The sequence below is a fragment of the Aotus nancymaae genome, unplaced genomic scaffold (genome assembly GCF_030222135.1).
Source record: "Aotus nancymaae isolate 86718 unplaced genomic scaffold, 86718_ANA_hifiasm-v0.15.2.pri h1tg000020l, whole genome shotgun sequence".
Taxonomy (NCBI): Eukaryota; Metazoa; Chordata; class Mammalia; order Primates; family Aotidae; genus Aotus; species Aotus nancymaae.
In genome coordinates, this window is record NW_026988432.1 from 56,454,753 (window position 1) to 56,473,383 (window position 18,631).

At 45.7% G+C, this 18,631-nt stretch overlaps 1 protein-coding gene across 1 annotated transcript; it reads left to right on the forward strand.

Annotated features, from left to right (window-relative positions):
- Window positions 1-6,393: 6,393 nt before the first annotated feature.
- Window positions 6,394-18,480, forward strand: TYMS (thymidylate synthetase). The gene is made up of 7 exons (XM_012445035.3): window positions 6,394-6,598; window positions 8,258-8,331; window positions 11,508-11,682; window positions 14,324-14,425; window positions 15,674-15,849; window positions 16,365-16,436; window positions 18,139-18,480. The coding sequence occupies exons 1-7, from the start codon at window positions 6,394-6,396 to the stop codon at window positions 18,274-18,276; spliced, it is 942 nt and encodes a 313-aa protein (XP_012300458.2). The 3' UTR covers window positions 18,277-18,480.
- Window positions 18,481-18,631: the final 151 nt, after the last annotated feature.

Consider the following 18,631-nt stretch of genomic DNA (forward strand, 5'->3'; position numbering starts at 1 on the left):
TAAATCTCAAAGAGTCTATTCAACCATAGATTTTATGTATTTGTTAGTGAAGGTGACAAAAAATAAGTGATTAAGAGAACCTATTTTCTATCCAATGAGCTATCAAAAGCTTACAGAGTGGAAAGGGAGTGGGGGAAGTCAGGCTCAAAGCAGCTAAGTGGAAAGAAGATTTTGCATGCAGGCTGACCTGGATTTTCATCCTGGCTACTCTATTTTCTAGACTTTGGGCAAGATCCTTAACCTCAGTGTCATCTATTAGGTAATTAAAGTGCACTAGTGCACCCGCTAAACTGTGGTTTTGCTTTCCAAACTTTCAGTTACCTGAAGTCAAGCACAATTTAAAAATATTAAGCGGAAAATTCCAGAAATACATAAGTAATAAATTTTCAATTGCATGCCATTAATCTCATGCCGTCCCTGCCCCCGTCCTTTCCAGAGGCGAATGCTCCCTTTGTCCAGCGGCTCCACAATGACTACATTCCCAAGTTGGTCTCTTAGGAACCCTCTCTATGTTCAAGAAACCCTTACTTTTCTTAATTATGACCCCAAAGCATAAGAGTAGGGATGCTGGCATACTGTTATAATTGTTCTATTTTATCATTAGTGATTGTTGTTAATCTCTACCTGTGACTAATTTATGAATTCAACTTTATCATAGGTATGTATGTATATATAGGAAAAAAATGTGATATGTATAAGGTTCAGTACTATCTGTGATTTCAGGCATCCCCTAGGGGTCTTGGAACATACTCCCGTGGATAAGGGGGAACTACTGTAAAAGTTTGTGTTTTATAGGGTGGTTGTGAGAAGTACAATTAATCCATAATGTGTGGTTTGTGATACTCATTGATAGATGGTAGTTGCAACAGTAAAAAATTATATATCAAGTAACTGATTCATAATTGACTCTCAAAAACATTAATTTCCTGCTTTCCTTTACCTAAGTTTACTGACATGTTTGAGATTGTAAAGAGGAGGTTTTTCTAGACCAATAATTTTCAAATGATTTTTGCTTTCTCATACTCCCTCAAAGGAAACTGAAAAAGTTGCAACACACTTCATGTGATTTTTTGATATAAGTTGAAAGAATAGCAAATTGTTATTTTCCCATGCATTGTAAATATGAGCATGCCATCCCTCTTTAAAATGTACCTAATGGAATCTAAATATCATCGCAATTTGACCCAGCATCATCCGTTTAAACAAATATACAAGTTTTTCTTTTCTTTTTGTTTTTTTTTTTTGAGACAAAGTCTTGCTCTGTCGCCCAGGCTGGAGTGCAGTGGCACAATCTCGGCTCACTGCAACCTCCACCTTCCAGGTTCAAGCGATTCTCCTGCCTCAGCCTCTGAGTAGCTGGGATTACAGGCGAGCTCCACCATGCCCGGCTAATTACAAGTTTTTCTTCAACAGTGAAAATCTTATCTCATTCCATTTTCTCCTTAAACTCTTATTTCAATCTACATTCCTCAGAGAATTTTATCTGAATGTAATATATTTTTATGCTTAAATATCTTTTGTTGATCAATAAAATTTTGATCATTTTGAAATTTTAGAAATTAAGAATATCCTGTGACACCAAATTCTAGGTATAAAGTATTTATTCTGGATTGGGTGATCATTGTAATTATTATTTGCACATAATTAAAATAACATAAATATACTACAAATTTCTGACTATTAAACATAGAAAAGTAAAATTTTAAACAAAAATATTTCTCTTAATGAGAAGGAAGAGCTTTTTATACTCCAATAAGTTCATGTATCCACTAATAATAATAAATAGTATTTCTTCCTAGAACAAGACAGGATTAAGCATCATGACCATACCTCTTGAGGGATGTTTTTATAGACGCAGGCACTGGCACTGTGACACCCACTAGCATAAATGCACCTGCTGATTGTTATATTCTTTCCCCAGATCTTCCCCTGTTAGTTTCTTCCCAGTTTTCAGGTCTCAGCTCAAATGTGACCTCCTCAATGAGGTGTCCCGGTGATCAGATCTAAAGCATCCTCTACACAATCACTCTTTAGTGCTACACCCATTAATTTACTGTCATCACACTTGTCTCTGTCCACAGATACTTTGTTTGGTTACTTTTACTTTTGTATTGTTTGTCTCTGCCAGAATATCAGTTCTTTGAAGAAAAGGACCTTGTCTGTCTTGCTATTTGTAGACATGAGGAAGGCACCATGATATAAATGTGTGTTAATGAATGAATGAATAATATTTGTCTGAGAGAACCATTCATTCTAACCAACATTTATGGAGCACCCACTTTGAAAAGAACCATTCTCTCTATATATGTATTTTATTATTACTATTTTTTGAGACGTAGTTATGCTCTTCTTGCTCAGGCTGGAGTCCAGTGGCATGACCTCAGCTTGCTGCAACCTCCACCTCCTGGGTTCAAGCAATTCTCCTGCCTCAGCCTCCCAAGGAGCTGGGATTACAGGCATGTGCCACCATGCCTGGCTAATTTTGTATTTTTAGTAGAGATGGGGTTTCACCATGTTGGTCAGGCTGGTCTGGAACTCCTGACCTCAGGTGATCCACCCACCTTGGCCTCCCAAAGTGCTGGGATTACAGGTGTGAGCCACCACACTGGCCATTATTCTCTTTATTATCAAGTCAAGATATTCAAGGAAGGCAGCGGAAGAGAAAGCTTCATGTGGGCAGAGGAGCCTAGTCTTGAGATATGATTTAGCTGCTATTTGGGTGGAATAAATAAACCAGGCTCAAAATAACACAAGAGGCCTGGCATGGTGGCTCACACCTATAATCCCAGCACTTTGGGAGGCTGAGGCAGGCTGTTAACCTCAGGTCAGGAGTTCCAGACCGGCCTGGTCAACATGGTAAAACTCTGTCTCTACTAAAAATACAAAAATAAGCAGGGCATGGTGGTGGGTGCCTGTAATTCCAATTACTCAGGAGGCTGAGGCAGAATTGCTTGGGCCCTGGAGGCAGAGGTTGCAGTGAACCAAGAATGTGCCACTGCACTCCAGCTTGGGTCACAGAGCAAGACTCCATCAAAAAGAAAAACAGAAAAGAAAAAAGAAAGAAAAAAAAATAACACAAGGATGTGCAATTGATGCAGGGCAGGCGAGCCCCGAATTGGGCTTAGCCCAGGAGCGTTCTTGGTTTTGCTCAGGAAAGAATTTAAGGGCTACCTGGTGGAAGAAAAGCTCTATTAAGGTGGCAGTGTTGTTACAGCTCCCTGACTGCTCCCGCAGAGTAGAGCCACCCCATAGGCAGTGTGCTGAGAGCAGTGTTCAAAGACAGGTCTGCAGTCATATTTATAATCTACTTTTAATTACATACAAATTAAGGGGCAGATTATGCAGAAATGTCTAGAAAAAGGGTGGTAACTTCTAGGTTGTCGAGTCATTGCCATGGAAAGGCGTAGTAAGCTCAGTGTTGCCATGACAATGTTTAAACGGACATGGCACACTGGTGGCGTGTCTTATAGAAAGCTACTTCTGCCCTGTCCTTGTTTTGACTACTCCTCAATTTGGTCCCATGTCAGAGCCCCACCTCCAGAGTCAAGCCCCACCTACCTCACAATTATTATGTATCAGGTTTTTAAAAAATAACACAAGGAAGGCTGAGCATAGTGGCTCACACCTTAATCCTAGCACTTTGGGAGGCTGAAGTGGGCAGTTCACTTCAGGTCAGGAGTTCAAGATTAGCCAGACCAACACAGTGAAACCCCATCTCTCCTAAAAATGCAAAAGAAAACACTAGTTGGGCATGGAGGCAGGCACCTGTAGTTCCAGCTACTTGAGAGGCTGAGGCAGAATTGCTTGAACCAGGGTGGCAGAGTTTGCAGTAAGTCAAGCACTACTGCACTCCAGCTGGGGGATAGAGCAAGACTCCATCTCAAAAAAAAAAAACACAAGGAAAATAAGCACAGATAATGTCCATCTGGATAATCTGGAATATTTTTAGTCTGGGATCTTGCTGGTGCTTGGAAATGTGTAGGGACACTTTTCAGCTGGTGTGGGGTGGGAGAATGCCCACATATGGTTGGTTGGCTTTCCACAGTCCTGCTAAAGCCTTGCAACATGCAGAACAAACCTGTCCAGCTAAGAAAAGTCCCACCCAAAACTCTGAGAGCACCTCTGTGCTCAATCAACAGTAGAGGCAAAAGGATGCTTGCAAGTACAGCACATGTATCAGTGCATTTTAAACTCATTATGAACTCATTCTATAAACCAAAAATAAAATTCTAAGCCCCAGAACCATCTGAAAAGACCCCTCCTCTGAGCCAAAGGCATTCCAAATTTAACCTGAAACACTAGTTCAGGCCAGGCGAGGTTGCGTGTGCCTGTGGTCCTAGCTACTCAGGAGGCTGAGGTGGGAGGTTGGCTTGAGCCCAGGAGTGCTGGACTGTAGTGAGCTATGCCCATATGGTGTCTGCACTAAGTTTGGCATCAATATGGTGACCTCCCAGGTGTGGGGGGACCACCAGGTTGTCTAAGGGGTGAACCGGCCCAGGTTGGAAACGGAGCAGGTCAAAACTCCCGTGCTGATCAGTAGTGGGATTGCACATGTGAATAGCCACTGCACTCCAGCCTGGGCAACATAGTGAGACCCTGTCTCTTAAAAAAAAAAAAAACAGTTCAGGACATGATCAGAAGGGGAGCCAGACGTGCCTCATGATTCCCTGTTCGGTTTGGAATTTAGGCACAGCTGACTAGCATTGACATCAACACAGACCTTAAGACAGGTAGAACACACTCTTTAAGTCTGATAAGAAACATTTACAATCTATCTCTCTAATGCCTGCTACCTGGAGGCTTAATCTGCATGATAAAACCTTGGTCTCCACAACCCCTTATCTTTCTTTCTTTCTCTGTTTTTTTTTTAAGACAGGGTTTCACCATGTTGGTCAGGCTGGTTTTGAACTCCTGACCTCAGGTGATCCGCCCGCCTTGGCCTCCAAAGTGCTTGGATTACAGGTGTGAGCCACCAGGCCCGGCTATCTTTCTTTATTTTTTGAGATGAAGTATCACTCTGTTGCCCAGGCTGGAGTGCAATGCATGATCTCGGCTCATTGCAACCTCCACCTCCTGGGTTCAAACGACTCTCCTGTTTCAGCCTCCCAGGTACCTGGGATTACAGGCATGCGCCACCACACCTGGCTAATTTTTTTTGTATTTTTGTAGAGACGGGGTTTTACCATGTTGGCCAAGCTGGTCTTGAACTCCTGACCTCAAGTGATTCACCGGCTTTGGCCTCCCAAACTGTTGGGATTACAGGCATGAGCCACCGCCAGGGCCCACAATCCCAGATATTCCTTTCTATTGATTCCAAGTCTTATAGATAATTCTTTCAACCAAATGTATAAAAAACCAAGTCGTAGCCTTGGGCACATGTTCTCAAGATCTCCTGAGGGGCTCGGTCACCGGCCATTGGCCACTCATATTTGGCTCAGAATAAATCTCTTCAAATATTAAGTTTAAATATTTCCGTCAACAGTTCCCACTCCCCAGTGTTAATGTTATAAACAATACAGTAAAATTGGACAATGTGGTCTTTGAAAAACTTGGGTCCAAGCGCGGTAGCTCACGCCTTTAGTAATCCCAGCGCTTTGGGAGGCCAATGCGGGTGGATCACCTGAGGTGAGGTGAGGAGTTCCAGACCAGTTTGGCCAACATGGCAAAACCCAATCTCTACAAAAAAGAAAAAAAAGAAAGAAAGAAAGAAAAGAAAAGAAACTAGGTCGGCGTGGTGGCGCGCGCCTGTAGTCCCACCTACGCTGGAGGCTGAGGCAGGAGAATTGCTTGAACCCAGGAGGCGGAGGTTGCAGTGAGTTGAGATCGTGCCACTGCACTCCTGCCTGGGCGAGAGAGCAAGATTCCATCTCAAACAAAAAACCTTGAAAAAGCCTTGGCAGCCTTTAATCAAGTAAAAAAATCTGCATTTTACTACTTGCTCCGGTTGCAGGCCTTCAGTGAGAAAGAAGAAATGGAAATGCAAATCCTTTGTTAGTTGTAGGAAACAGATCTCGAGTAGCAGTTTTGTTGCTAAGACCTCAGGTAAACGTGGGGACTGTGCTGCTAGCCTAGAGAAGGCGCAGTCGAAGGTTTCCAACTGGAGCAGTCCTTCCGGGCCACCGCACCCGGATCCAGCCTCCCGGGTTTCCGAAGACTCTCAGCTGTTGCCTTGGGCTCCGTTCCGTGCCACACCTGGGCCTCCGGCGTTTCTCCCCGGCGCCTGCTCTCCACAGCTGGGGGCTGCAGCGACCCGGCCGAGCAGGAAGAGGCGGAGCGCTGGACGGCGGCGGGAAAAGAGCGTGCGGAAGGGCTCCTGCCACTGCTCCACCTCGCCTGGTTCCGTCCCACCGTTAGCCGCGCCACTTCTGCCTCCGTCCCGCCGCCTGCAGCGCCATGCCCGTCGCCGGCTCCGAGCTGCCACGCCAGCCCTCGCAGCCCGCCGCCCAGGAGCTGGACGCCCAGCCGCGGCCGCCTCACGGGGAGCTGCAGTACCTGGGGCAGATCGAGCACATCCTTCGCTGCGGTGTCAGGAAGGACGACCGCACCGGCACCGGGACCCTGTCGGTGTTCGGCATGCAGGCGCGCTACAGCCTGAGAGGTAACAGGCGGGAAGGAGGGAGGCGCGGCTGGGGAGAGCGCTCGGGAGCTGCCGGACGCTGCGGACCCGGTTTAGTTCTAGTTTCAGTCTTGCGAGGGAGGGGACGCATCGTCCTCCCCGCTTTACAGACGCCGAAACTAAGGCTCCCATTAGGGACGTGATTGGCGCTGGGTCACACATGCTGGAGCGACCGCTGGGAGGTGAGCCGGGTCCCAGCGGCTCCGCGGCCTGGGCTCTCAGTCACCCTGGTGATGCCGGGGTGAGTGAGACCCCTGAGGCGGGCATGACCGGGCAGCGTTTGTCCGACTCTGGAGAGTGAGGGAGAGCTGCCTGGGCTTGACCGCGCGCTGTTCTAGAAGTCCTGGCTTTTGCCCCTCCTCTTTCCTCCCCTGTTAACCATTCCGCTTTGCAGAGTTTTCAAAAACTGGAGCGAAAATGATGTGGGCGGGGCAGCGGCGGCGGGAAGAGGAGAGAAAATGAGGCTGGCGCGGGAACTTGGCTTCCTGGCGGCCTCCCATCCAATCCCCATGAACCAGCTTTCCTCTTACACCTTGAAAAGAGAAATTCGGGAGTCCGAGTATAAGTTCTTATTTGTCCTTTCCTCTTTTCCTCTCAAATAGGATCACCCCAGAGAAAAAACGCCTCTCGGGTTGTTGGCGTCAGGCTTTCAGGGGACAGTGGGGCGGGGCGGGGTGGGCACAGGACGTTAGGCAGCCCGTGGGGTGTTCTGTCATCCGGGATCCTGCGCCTGCTGCGTGGGGAAGGGGACTCCTCCAAGGTGTGTAAGCCGGAGGCTGACCTGGACCTCTCGAAGAAATGGAGCGCTGCCTTGACACGGGTGGAGGTGGTTTTGAGTGGGGGAACCCATTTTTGGTGAGGCGGATTCACTGTTGTTAGGGGAAAAGCCCTCCGGCCCACACCTATCTAGAGACTGGAATACACACCAGCTGCTGTGGCTGATCTGCCTAGGACAGCTTGGGGAGTTTTGTCTGAGCAGCGGGATCCACTTTTCTGCAGCTCCAAGCCCAGGGCCTTTGATGAGCCATGGACCTCATTTTGAACCCACCTTGCTGCTTATACATTGAGCAAGTTACTTCTCATATAGCTTCCACATATTTAAAAATGGAGGAAATAATGCTCAGTACGCAATTCTGATAAAAACAGGTGCTTGTGAAATCTCTCTCTGTTGTCTGAATACCTCAGAGAGTGTGGGATGAACGAGTACTGCATTTAAAGATAAGCTTTTACACTTTATTTGTCTGCGGCTGGACAATTCAGATGCCTCCCTTTTTGATCCTGGGACACATGCTGGATGTTTTCTTCACACCGTTGCGACAGGATTAGCACTAGTGGGCAATGAATGGTAGCTCTTCCCTTTTTCCACATGGTCATCCCTGCCCTCCCCACCGTCTCACTGTGTGGAATTCCTGTGTCCATTAGTCACCAGGGCACAGGAGTGCTGTCTTAGCCTGAATTGGGTCACTGATGTGACTTGCAGCCTGGGAGCTCCACCCTGATCTATGGCGCCCACTTTGCAGGAATCTAGGCTTTCTGGATGCTCCGGGACTTCATGTCCCAGGGCAGTTTTCTTTCCTGAGGAAAGTTGGATGGCATGATCTGTCTTACTGTCTTGAAACTGTATGACAAATTGTTTTTCAGATGAATTTCCTCTGCTGACAACCAAACGTGTGTTCTGGAAGGGTGTTTTGGAGGAGTTGCTGTGGTTTATCAAGGTAAAGAAGTTGCTGCTATTAGAAGTCATTAGTCTGTTCTCAGCACAGCCGCCAGTGCGATCCTTTCGAAAGTCAAAGCGATGGGGTATGGTGGCTCGTGCCTGTAATCCCAGCACTTTGGGAGGCCAAGGCAGATCACCTGAGGTCTCAAGTTTGAGACCAGCCTGGCCAACATGGGGACGCCCCTGTCTCTACTAATAACACAAAAATTATACAGGTGTGATGGTGCATACCTGTAATCCCAGCTACTTGGAAGGCTGAGGCATGAGAATTGCTTGAACCTGGGAGGTGGAGGTTGCAGTGAGCTGAGATTATGCCACTGCATTCCAGCCTGGGCAACAGAGGGAGAACCCATCTCAAAAAAAAAAAAAACCACAAAAGGTCAAAGCATATCATTCCTTACCTTCAAGCCTTTAGTGGCTCCATTTCACTCAGTAAGAGCCATGGTCCTTATGGGGTCCCTTTTTTGGCTCGGGCCTTAGCTGCTGCTCTCTGCCCTAGCCCTGCTGTTCTCCTTGTGAGTTTTTGAGCACACTGGGACGTCCCTACTCCCTGGAACCTTCTCCCCTCACACTTGGCTGCTCCTTTACTTCCTTTGAGTCTCTACTCGGACAAGCCTTCCTAGACCTCCTGATTTAAGACTGACTTTCCACCAACTTCCTTGGTTTATCTGCATAGATGAACGTCACCATCTGATGTATGTCAGCCTTTCCCCTCCCCTGTTAGAAGGGGGACAGCAGACAGTAAATAAATAAGTGAAATGTGCTATAAGCTTTTTGAGGGCAGAAGATTTGTTTCTCATGTTCACTATTGTATCCCCAGGGCCTTGAACACAGCCGGTCACATAGTAGGACTCAACATATATTGATTACTAAGTATAGATACCACCTGTGTTCCCATGTTCATATAAACTAGGAGAGTCTCTTGAGTAACAAGGTGAACCCCTTCCAGAGGGCTGAGTTGGTACCTCTGGTCAGGGCCAGAGTGCCATGAAGACAGGCAGCAGCCCAGCCCAGCTCCTGTGTTCCGCGTCCTGGTCTAGAACCAGTGATGTTCTGACCAGTGCTTGGAAGGTAGCTGAGGGGTGAGCTCAAGTCTGGGCTCAGGTCTGGGCTGGATCCTTTCTATAGAGCACTTGGTGTGGCTTGTACGGTTTTGGGTCAAGCCGGACCCAAGCCCTCTTATCCCATTTTAGGAAGGGTTTAAATTTGGATCTAGCCCAGTCTGCCTTAGCTCTGTGTTCTTGGGGTATTTTGTTCTGTATTGGCCTGTCTCAACCGACAGTGAGCCTTGGATTTGAAACATGGAAAACCTCAGAAGACGACATTCTTTTTTTTTTTTTCTTTTTTTGAGATGGAGTCTCACTGTGTCGCCCAGGCTGGAGTGCAGTGGCACGATCTTGGCTCACTGCAACCTCCACCTCCAGGTTCAAGCAATTCTCTGCCTCAGCCTCCTAAGTAACTGGAATTACAGGTGCCCACCACCACCCCCGGCTAATTTTTGTATTTTTAGTAGAGATGGGGTTTCACCATCTTGGCCAGGCTGGTCTTGAACTCCTGACCTCGTGATCCACCCACCTTGGCCTCCCAAAGGGCTGGGATTACAGGTGTGAGCCACCATGCCCAGCAATGGCATTCTTAAATTGGCTAGAGCCAGATCTGAATGGATGAAAAGGAGAGATTTTTGAAGCAATATGTAAAAGATTGAGAAACAATTTGTTGGAAATAAAATCAGAACAGACTCAACAATAGAAAGGGAAGAAGCAAGATGCTCAGAAATAAAATGCATTCCTCTGTTTTCTTTTTTTTTGAGACAGAGTCCTGCTGTGTCGCCTAGGCTGGAGTATGATGGTGTAATCTTGGCTCATTGCAACCTCCAACTCCTGGGTTTAAGCAATTCTCTTGCCTCAGCCTCCTGAGTAGCTGGGATTACCGGTGACCTCTACAATGGCCAACTAATTGTTTTGTATTTTTAGTAGAGACAGGGTTTCTCCATGTTGGCCAGGCTGATCGCGAACTCCTGACCTCAGGTGATCCGCCCGCCTTGGCCTCCCAAAGTGCTGAGATTACCAGAGTGAGCCACTGCGCCCAGCCCCCGTTTTTAACTTAATGCTTGAATTCAGAATTCTAAGAAGTCCTTGCCAGGAACGTCAGACTCACCTCTGATAGTCAGAGTTGCTCCATTGGCGACTCGATCAAATACAGGAGTCGATGCACCTGCACTGCTGCTAGGGATCTGTGGGCAGACAGGTGGTAGGGCTACGCAATAGCTAGGATCTATTCGGTGCCAAGCATTTTGCTTGCATCATCTAATCCTCGCAGTAATATGGTGAATATAGTATTCATTTTATAGATGAGGACAGTGAGGTTGGGGAGAGGGAATAGGCAGGGGTAAGAGGAGAAGGTAGGTGGAAGGGCCAGGCATCGAGCCCAGCTCTACATAGCATCAGCCTTGCTTGTTAGGGCACGTCATACCCAGAGGCACTGGAGGCAGATGGAGTCTTTCCTTGACCTTGAAGCATGGCGAGGATACAGGTTAAGGTGTCATAGGCCAAATCTAATGGGATGAAATGTAAGAGAAATAAACATAAGGCTTTGTACTTGGCAAAAAATAAAAAAGAGCAGCTTGTGTACTTACAGATTGGAGGGAAACACAACTTTATAGTGGCACATATGTGAGTAAATTAGGGTCCAAATTTAGTCCAGTGTGACATATATTTGCCAGTAAAGTAAAATACTGATTAGTCTGATTATTAGGAATATCATGTATGCCAGGTAGGAGATACACTGGACAGATCGCACGTAGGCATTAAATTCATTTTGGGGGATCATATGTAGATAACATATTTGATTAAGAAACATAAAACTCAGGTTGGCGGAATACTTAAAGCACTTGGAGGTGTTTAGTCTAGAAAGCTTAGTTGAGGGGAATGGAAGAAAACATCCGAGAGGATGATTCCAAAGAAGGGATCAGTCTGTCCTAAAGCCCTCAGAAATCTGGGCTGGGACCAGCCTGCTTAAAGATAGGATGGGCTCCACATGAGTGGTGTCAAGTGCCCACCTCCCAGCAAGTCAGCAGGGATCAGAGGGTGTCTTGTAGGGGGTGTCTCGCAGGGATCAACTGAGATGGCTCAGAATTCACTTGGATGCCTGCTCTGCTCTCCCCATCTCTTTCAGGGATCCACAAATGCTAAAGAGCTGTCTTCCAAGGGAGTGAAAATCTGGGATGCCAATGGATCCCGAAATTTTCTGGATAGCTTGGGATTCTCCGCCAGAGAAGAAGGGGACTTGGGCCCAGTTTATGGCTTCCAGTGGAGGCACTTTGGGGCAGAATACAGAGATATGGATTCAGGTGAGGAGACAGAACAATGCCTTCCATTTCCTGAGTACCCTTGCTAGTATGTGTTTGCTCTATTGTTTTAGATAAGGTCCAGGTGATGAGTCAGTGTCACAGGAACTGATGTATAGCTTTGACCTTGTGAGGGATGGTGCCAGTTTAAGCCACAATTAAACCTCATGAAGGCCATTTCACACTCTTGATGATTAGCAATTATTGGGTACTTGGTACTTTCCGTGCTCGTGTCATTGGCAGATATGATGTTTGTGTTGGGGAATGGGAAGTTCATCCGTGGAACAAGGGACAAAACACCCCCATTGCTTTGTGGTATCTTTAATCTCCCCTTTGAGGCTGAGCCACAGCATTCTGTAGGTGGTGTTGCTGTGAAGCATAGTGCCAGGGTCACCCTCCGCTCCCAGTTCTGCAGAGGTGGAGAAAGAATGCAACATCTCACTCCTGGACTTCCACTTTCCTGTTACTGTTGGTGTCACCTCTTGCAGAATGTCACAGAGCCCAGCCCATCCCACCTGTCCCTAGGAAAATCAGATGCCTACCTTGGATGTGGGGTATTATGTGCAACTTACTAGCTGGGCAGAGACCAGCAACCTGGAGAGTGTGTCTCATCTAAGGGGACAGTCACATCTCATCCCCAGCCACCTAGGGAATTTGGGCCTGGTGGTGTCAGAATTTTTCAGTAAAAATCTAAAATCTACATTTTATGTGCAATCATGATTTTTTTTTTTTTTTTTTTTTTTTTGAGATAGTCTTGCTCTGTCACTGGGCTGGAGTGCAGTGGCGCGATCTTGACTCACTGCAATCTCTGCCTCCTGGGTTCAGCGATTCCCCTGCCTCAGCCTCCCGAGTAGCTAGGACTACCAGAGTGTGCCACCATGCCCAGCTAATTTTTTATATTTTAGTAGAGACAGGGGTTTCACCATGTTGGCCAGGATGGTCGTGATCTGACGTCCATGATCCGCCCAGCTTGGCCTCCCAAAGTGCTAGAATTACAAGAGTGAGCCACTACTCCTGGCCCCATGAGATCTTTTAAATGTTAGCAACGTCACGAAGTTTAAAAATGCTGTGTGGACCTAGAATAAGCAAGATCCTAAAGACAGAAAGTAGAATGGTGGTTGTCAGGGACTGGGGAGAAGAGAGGGATGGGGAGTTCTTGTTTAATGGACACAGAGGTTTTGTTAGGGATGACGAGGAAGTTTGGGAGATGGATAGTGGTGATGGTTGCACAATGTCGGGAATGTACTTAATGGCTCTGAATTGCACACATAAAAATGGTAAATTTAATGTTACGTATATTTTATCACAATGAAGAAAGATGCTGTGTGGGTCAAGTTGTTTGTACAGGTAAGTGTTCTGTAGGTCGTTGCCTGCACCTCAGTGTAGGGTGTCCTTCCTAGGATGTGAGGCTGCTCCTCTGGCTTAATGATGCTTTCAATTCTGCCTAGTGTTCAGTTATTTCTTGTCGCTTAAGAGGCCTAATAAAATTATGGTCTTAATTTACAGTTGTATGACTGCTTAGCTGTTGGATTTTAGTAGGGAAGTTTGTCCCTTTTTGTTTTTAATTTTGTTTTACAGATTTCACAGGAACTTTTTTTTTTAATGCACAGAAAGTTTCCCTGGACTCTCTACCCAGTTTCCCTCAGTAATAATATCTTGGGTAACATCCTGCATACATTGACATTGGTGCATTCCTCAGAGCTGTCAGATTTTGCTAGTTTTACATGCATTTGTGTATGTGTGTATTTGCAATTTTAGTGCAGGTAGATGGATGTAACCACCATAGTCAAGTTACAGAACTACACCACCACAGTTCATCTTAAAAATCTTTGATGTTACCTTTTTTGGAACTGTGGCCATGAGAGTACTTTCTCCCAAAATTTTGAGAACTACTGAACCAGAATATAGTCTGAAACTAATAGGTAGAAATTTAACCAGAGGAGATGATGAAGCTCTATACTTCAGTTAACAAATCACTTCTCAGCTTCCAGTTCCATCTTAGAAGGAAGGAAAGGGATTAAAATCCAGAGACCAGAAATGGGAGCAAAGTAGAAGGTGGTATAATCATTATAGAGGTTTCCTGATGTTTACAAGTCAGTTGTGTGTTGAGCTGCTGAACTCTAATTTTAGGTGGAAGTGTTAGAAGCATGCTGCTGAGGTGATAGAAAGGAATCCATGGTCCTCTGTTAGTTGGAAAGTGTATAGAATGCTGTATTCTACGTAAGATTATAATACTTTCTGTGAGACGAGGATAAACTTAATTTTGCCAGTGAAATTGTGACAAGAATCGTTGATGGGTTTAGAGCCTAAGTTCGTGGGAGCACTGGAAGAAATTAAGATTGTTGAGATTGGAAAGGGTTAGCTCTGGGGGAACAGGAGGAGGTGACTCCATGACAACCACATATTTAAAGGACTGTGTAGAAGAGGAAATAGACTTTGTTAGGGCTCCAGAGGACAGAGCCAGCAGTCAGACAGGGCCTTGAACTCAACCCATTGAGATCTACAAACTTCGGAATGCACTAGATATCTTGAAGCCATGGGTCAAAGGGGACCCTGGGTGAGAGGCTGTAAGAGATGACCTCTAAGGCCATCTCATGACCTTTGTGATTAATGTGTGTACCTGTCCTTTTTGACACTTCTATAGATTATTCAGGACAAGGAGTTGACCAACTGCAAAGAGTGATTGACACCATCAAAACCAACCCTGATGACAGAAGAATCATCATGTGCGCTTGGAATCCAAGAGGTTGAAAGAACCCCATCATCTTCATTTATACTAACCATACTCTTAGTGGGAAGTGATGTGGTTTTGTGCAGAGCCACTGGAGGGAGGCAGGACCCTGGGAACTTCCCGCAGCCACATGGCTGATTTTGTGACCTTGGGCAAGTCTCATTTTGCTCCACTTTCACCTTCAGATCATGAGGTTGGGCCCAGATGATCTTAATTTGTGCATTTATACTCATTCTTACTCCAAAAAGGGCTTTAAATTGCCTAGAAACTACATGTAAGATCTTAACATTTTAAATTGAAGCAGATGAAGTTCCAGGTCGCTGCCACCTCACTATGATTAACATTTTAAACAATTTTATTGTAAAATTCAACTCTGCCAGGGTGTAGAGCCAGGAGTGGTGGTTCACAGCTGTAATTCCAGCAACTCCAGAGGTCAAGGTGAAAGGATCAGTTCAGCCCAGGAGTTCGAGGCTATAGTGAGTCATGATCATGCCACTGCACTCCAGCGTGGGCAACAGCGAGACCCTGAGTATTAACAAAAACAACAAAAAAAACTCTATCAGGATGTCATAAGTACTTGAGGTGGAATATTTGCATCTGTAATAGAGAGTTATTTTTTTTCTTTGAGACAGTCTCACTCTGTTGCCCAGGCTGGAGTGTGGTGGTATGATCCTGGCTCATGGCAACCTCCACCTCCCGGGTTCAAGTGATTCCCATGTCTCAGGCCCCAAGTAGCTGGAACCACAGGTGCGCAAATTTTTGTAATTTTAGTAGAGACAGGGTTTTGCTATGTTGGCTGGGCTGGTTTTCAACTCAGGTTGGCCTCAAATGATCTGCCCACCCTGGCCTCCCAAAGTGTTGGGATTACAGGCATGAGCCTCTGCGCCCGGCCATGTAATAGAGACTTTTAATACAGGAGGCTGTGCCTGAAGTACCAGTTTCCTGTGGCAAATGGAATTATTCCTGCTGCATTTGTAACTGAGTGCCACGAAGGTAGTCCAGATCCCTTCAGCTCTGATGGAAGAGCATTGCTTCAGCCGTAAATGTACATCTGCAGAAACCTTGTGCTGATGGACAGACAGTATCTCTCAGCTCTGTGCTGTCACTGCAGGGGCTGTGGGTTATGGACATCCCTGCAGCCCGGTGGCTTGCTTTCCTGGTCTCCACTGTATAAGTTCTGTTTCTCTCCTGTTTTATTTTACCTTTAGCTGTGGTCTTTCAAACCACCACCCCTCCTTATCTTCCTCTGTGCTGGTTCCTCAGATCTTCCTCTGATGGCGCTGCCTCCATGCCATGCCCTCTGCCAGTTCTATGTGGTGAACGGTGAGCTGTCTTGCCAGCTGTACCAGAGATCGGGAGACATGGGCCTAGGTGTGCCTTTCAACATTGCCAGCTACGCCCTGCTCACGTACATGATCGCGCACATCACGGGCCTGAAGGTGGGCTATCTTTGGAAAGGTGATTGTTGTCAGCCTAACACACTGAGCTCTATAGTTCTTTAATATGGAAAAACAAGTAGCAGAGAGTTTAGTCTCTGATTAGTTTTTAAATTTGCTATGATAAGTAAGACATGAACCGGCTTTTACTTTGAAACCTTCCATGGAGCTTTTCTGGCCTTGTGGTCCATATATACTAACAGGTCTATAGAGATTGTTTGTGGTACAGCTTCTGTGAATTTTCTCAAAAGCTTTGCTGAGGTTGGGCATGGTAGCTCATGCCTCTAACCCCAGCACTTTGGGATACTGAGGCAGGAGCAAGCGCTTGAGGTCTGGAGTTTAAGACCAGACTGAGCATCATAACAAGACCTGTCACTACAAAAAAATTAAAAAGCTACACTGGTTAAATTATTTTTTAAAAAAGCCTTGAGGTGTCTGCATACTCTAATGATTTTAAATGATATTTTAAAGGAATTGAAACTAACATGCTGTTCCGCTTTCTCCCCTGGGGTTTATAGCCAGGTGACTTTGTACATACTTTGGGAGATGCACATATTTACCTGAATCACATTGAGCCACTGAAAATTCAGGTAAGAATTAGATGTTATACTTTTGGGTTTGGTATCTTCTCTTAATAAAAGGTTGATTATGGAACAGGTGTCTGCTCAATACTGTGTCCAAGATAAAGATGACTGCTCCGAATGTGAGGCTTCAGTTTAGGGAGAAGTGGTGGATAGGTGGGTAGGACAAGGCAGGCATCTGCCTCAGCAACCATGGGCACTTAACATGCCAGGTGCTGTAAGGTACTAAGCACCTGTACCAGAGAGGGAAGAGCCACATTCAAGCCAGGAAATTATCCAAAAGGGGGCATTTTAACTCATATTTTAACCTGAAGGAGAATTGAAGTGCAAATGTTTTTCTTTCTTTTTTTCTTTTTTTTTTTTTGAGATGGAGTCTTGCTCTGTCTGCCAGGCTGGAGTGCAGTAGCTCAATTTTGGCTCACTGCAACCTCCGCCTCCTGGGTTCAAGTGATTCTTCTGCCTCAGTCTCCCAAGTAGCTGGGACTATAAGCACATGCCATCATGCCCAACTAATTTTTGTATTATTCGTAGAGATAGGGTTTTACCATGTTGGCCAGGCTGGTCTCAAACTCCTGACCTCAGGTGATCTGCTCGCCTTGGCCTCCCAAAGTGCTGGGATTACAGGCGTGAGCCACTGCCCTGAGCACAAATGTTTTTCATTAATTTTACATTAAGTGCACTATTTAGAGCTGAACTTCAAAAGTCTGTCCAAATCCCTAAGTCATAGCAGCCAACAAATGATTTGAAATGGCAATAAAAGTTCATCTGTTTCATGAGCCCTAAGGAAAAAAAGACTCAGAACCAGAAACCTTTTAGCCCCTTCCAGGTTGGATACAGATTTTAAAAGTTACTCCTGGGTGTGGTGTCTCATGCCTGTAATCCCAGGACTTTAGGAGGCTGTGGCAGGTGGATCGTGAGGTCGGAAGTTCAAGACCAGCCTAACTAAGATGGTGGAACCCCATCTCTACTAAAGATACAAAAAATTAGCTGGACATGGTGGCAGGCCACTAATCCCAACTAGTCAGGAGGCTGAGGCAGAGAATTACTTGAACCCGGGAGGTGGAGGTTGCAGTGAGCAGAGATCGCACCACTGCACTCCAGCCTGGGCAACAGAGTGAGAATCTGTCTCAAAAAAAAAAAAAAAAAAAAAAAAATCTTTTGTGGGAGCTTGGCTACTCTTGAGTGGAGGGTGACTTCAGGCTTATTCTCTCTGGCTTTCTGCTCCAGTCGTTTTTAGACATAGCAACAGGTCATGACCTGTCTTCACATCCTAATTGCCACTGTCTGTTCATCCCAGGAATCCTGGCTTTCATCCCTTTCTGTTCACTGTCCATGCATTCATTTTCCCTTCTTTCTGCCAGGGACAGTTGGGTTAGGGATTGTGGAATTCAAGCAAACTTAGAGCTACTGTGAGTTACAGATTGACTGTGTTCCTGTCTTTAATAAATTTGCCAAGAGTAATTATAAGAACTTACACTTGATGAGGCACCAGGCTTCTGTCACTGTGTAATGTCACTCTCGATCTGTGCAAGAGAACAGCTGGTTACGCTCCAATCGTGTTACATAACCTATGGCAAGGAATCTAGAGCATCATACTCCTGTTAAATAAAACTTTGTTGATCACATCCGGTGTACTTGGTTCATGGACATGAGGAGCAATTACAGCAGGTTGTACAGTTATGGTAAAATAATGGTCTTATTTTGTTTTTAGCTTCAGCGAGAACCCAGACCTTTCCCAAAGCTCAAGGTTCTTCGAAAAGTTGAGAAAATTGATGACTTCAAAGCTGAAGACTTTAAGGTTGAAGGGTACAATCCGCATCCAACTATTAAAATGGAAATGGCTGTTTAGGGTGCTTGCAAAGGAGCGTGAAGGATATTGTCAGTCTTTAGGGGCTGGACTGGATGCCAAGGTAAAAGTTCTTTTTGCTCTAAAAGAAAAAGGAACTAGGTCAAAAGTCTGTCCATGACCTATTAGTTATTAGTGTTTAAGGGTGTTGCCACTAGCAAATGTAGGTGTGCCAGTTCTTTCCATAATAAAAGGCTTTTTCTTTTTTTTTTTTTTTTTAAAGGGGGGGTGGGGGTTGTTGCTTTGAGGGAAGTTACGCTTATTTTTTTTTTGTCTTTTTGTTTTTTTCCTTTTTGTGGAGAACGGGGTCTCACTATATTGCCCAGGCAGGTCTCGAACTCCTGGGCTCAAGCTATCC

Bases quoted from the DNA above. Each gene is read 5' to 3' on its own strand.
- TYMS (XM_012445035.3), top strand. From the start codon at position 6,394: ATGCCCGTCGCCGGCTCCGAGCTGCCACGCCAGCCCTCGCAGCCCGCC. The intron at 6,599-8,257 runs GTAACAGGCGGG...ATTGTTTTTCAG, and splicing joins GGCGCGCTACAGCCTGAGAG to ATGAATTTCCTCTGCTGACA. The intron at 15,850-16,364 runs GTGGGCTATCTT...TGGGGTTTATAG, and splicing joins CGCACATCACGGGCCTGAAG to CCAGGTGACTTTGTACATAC.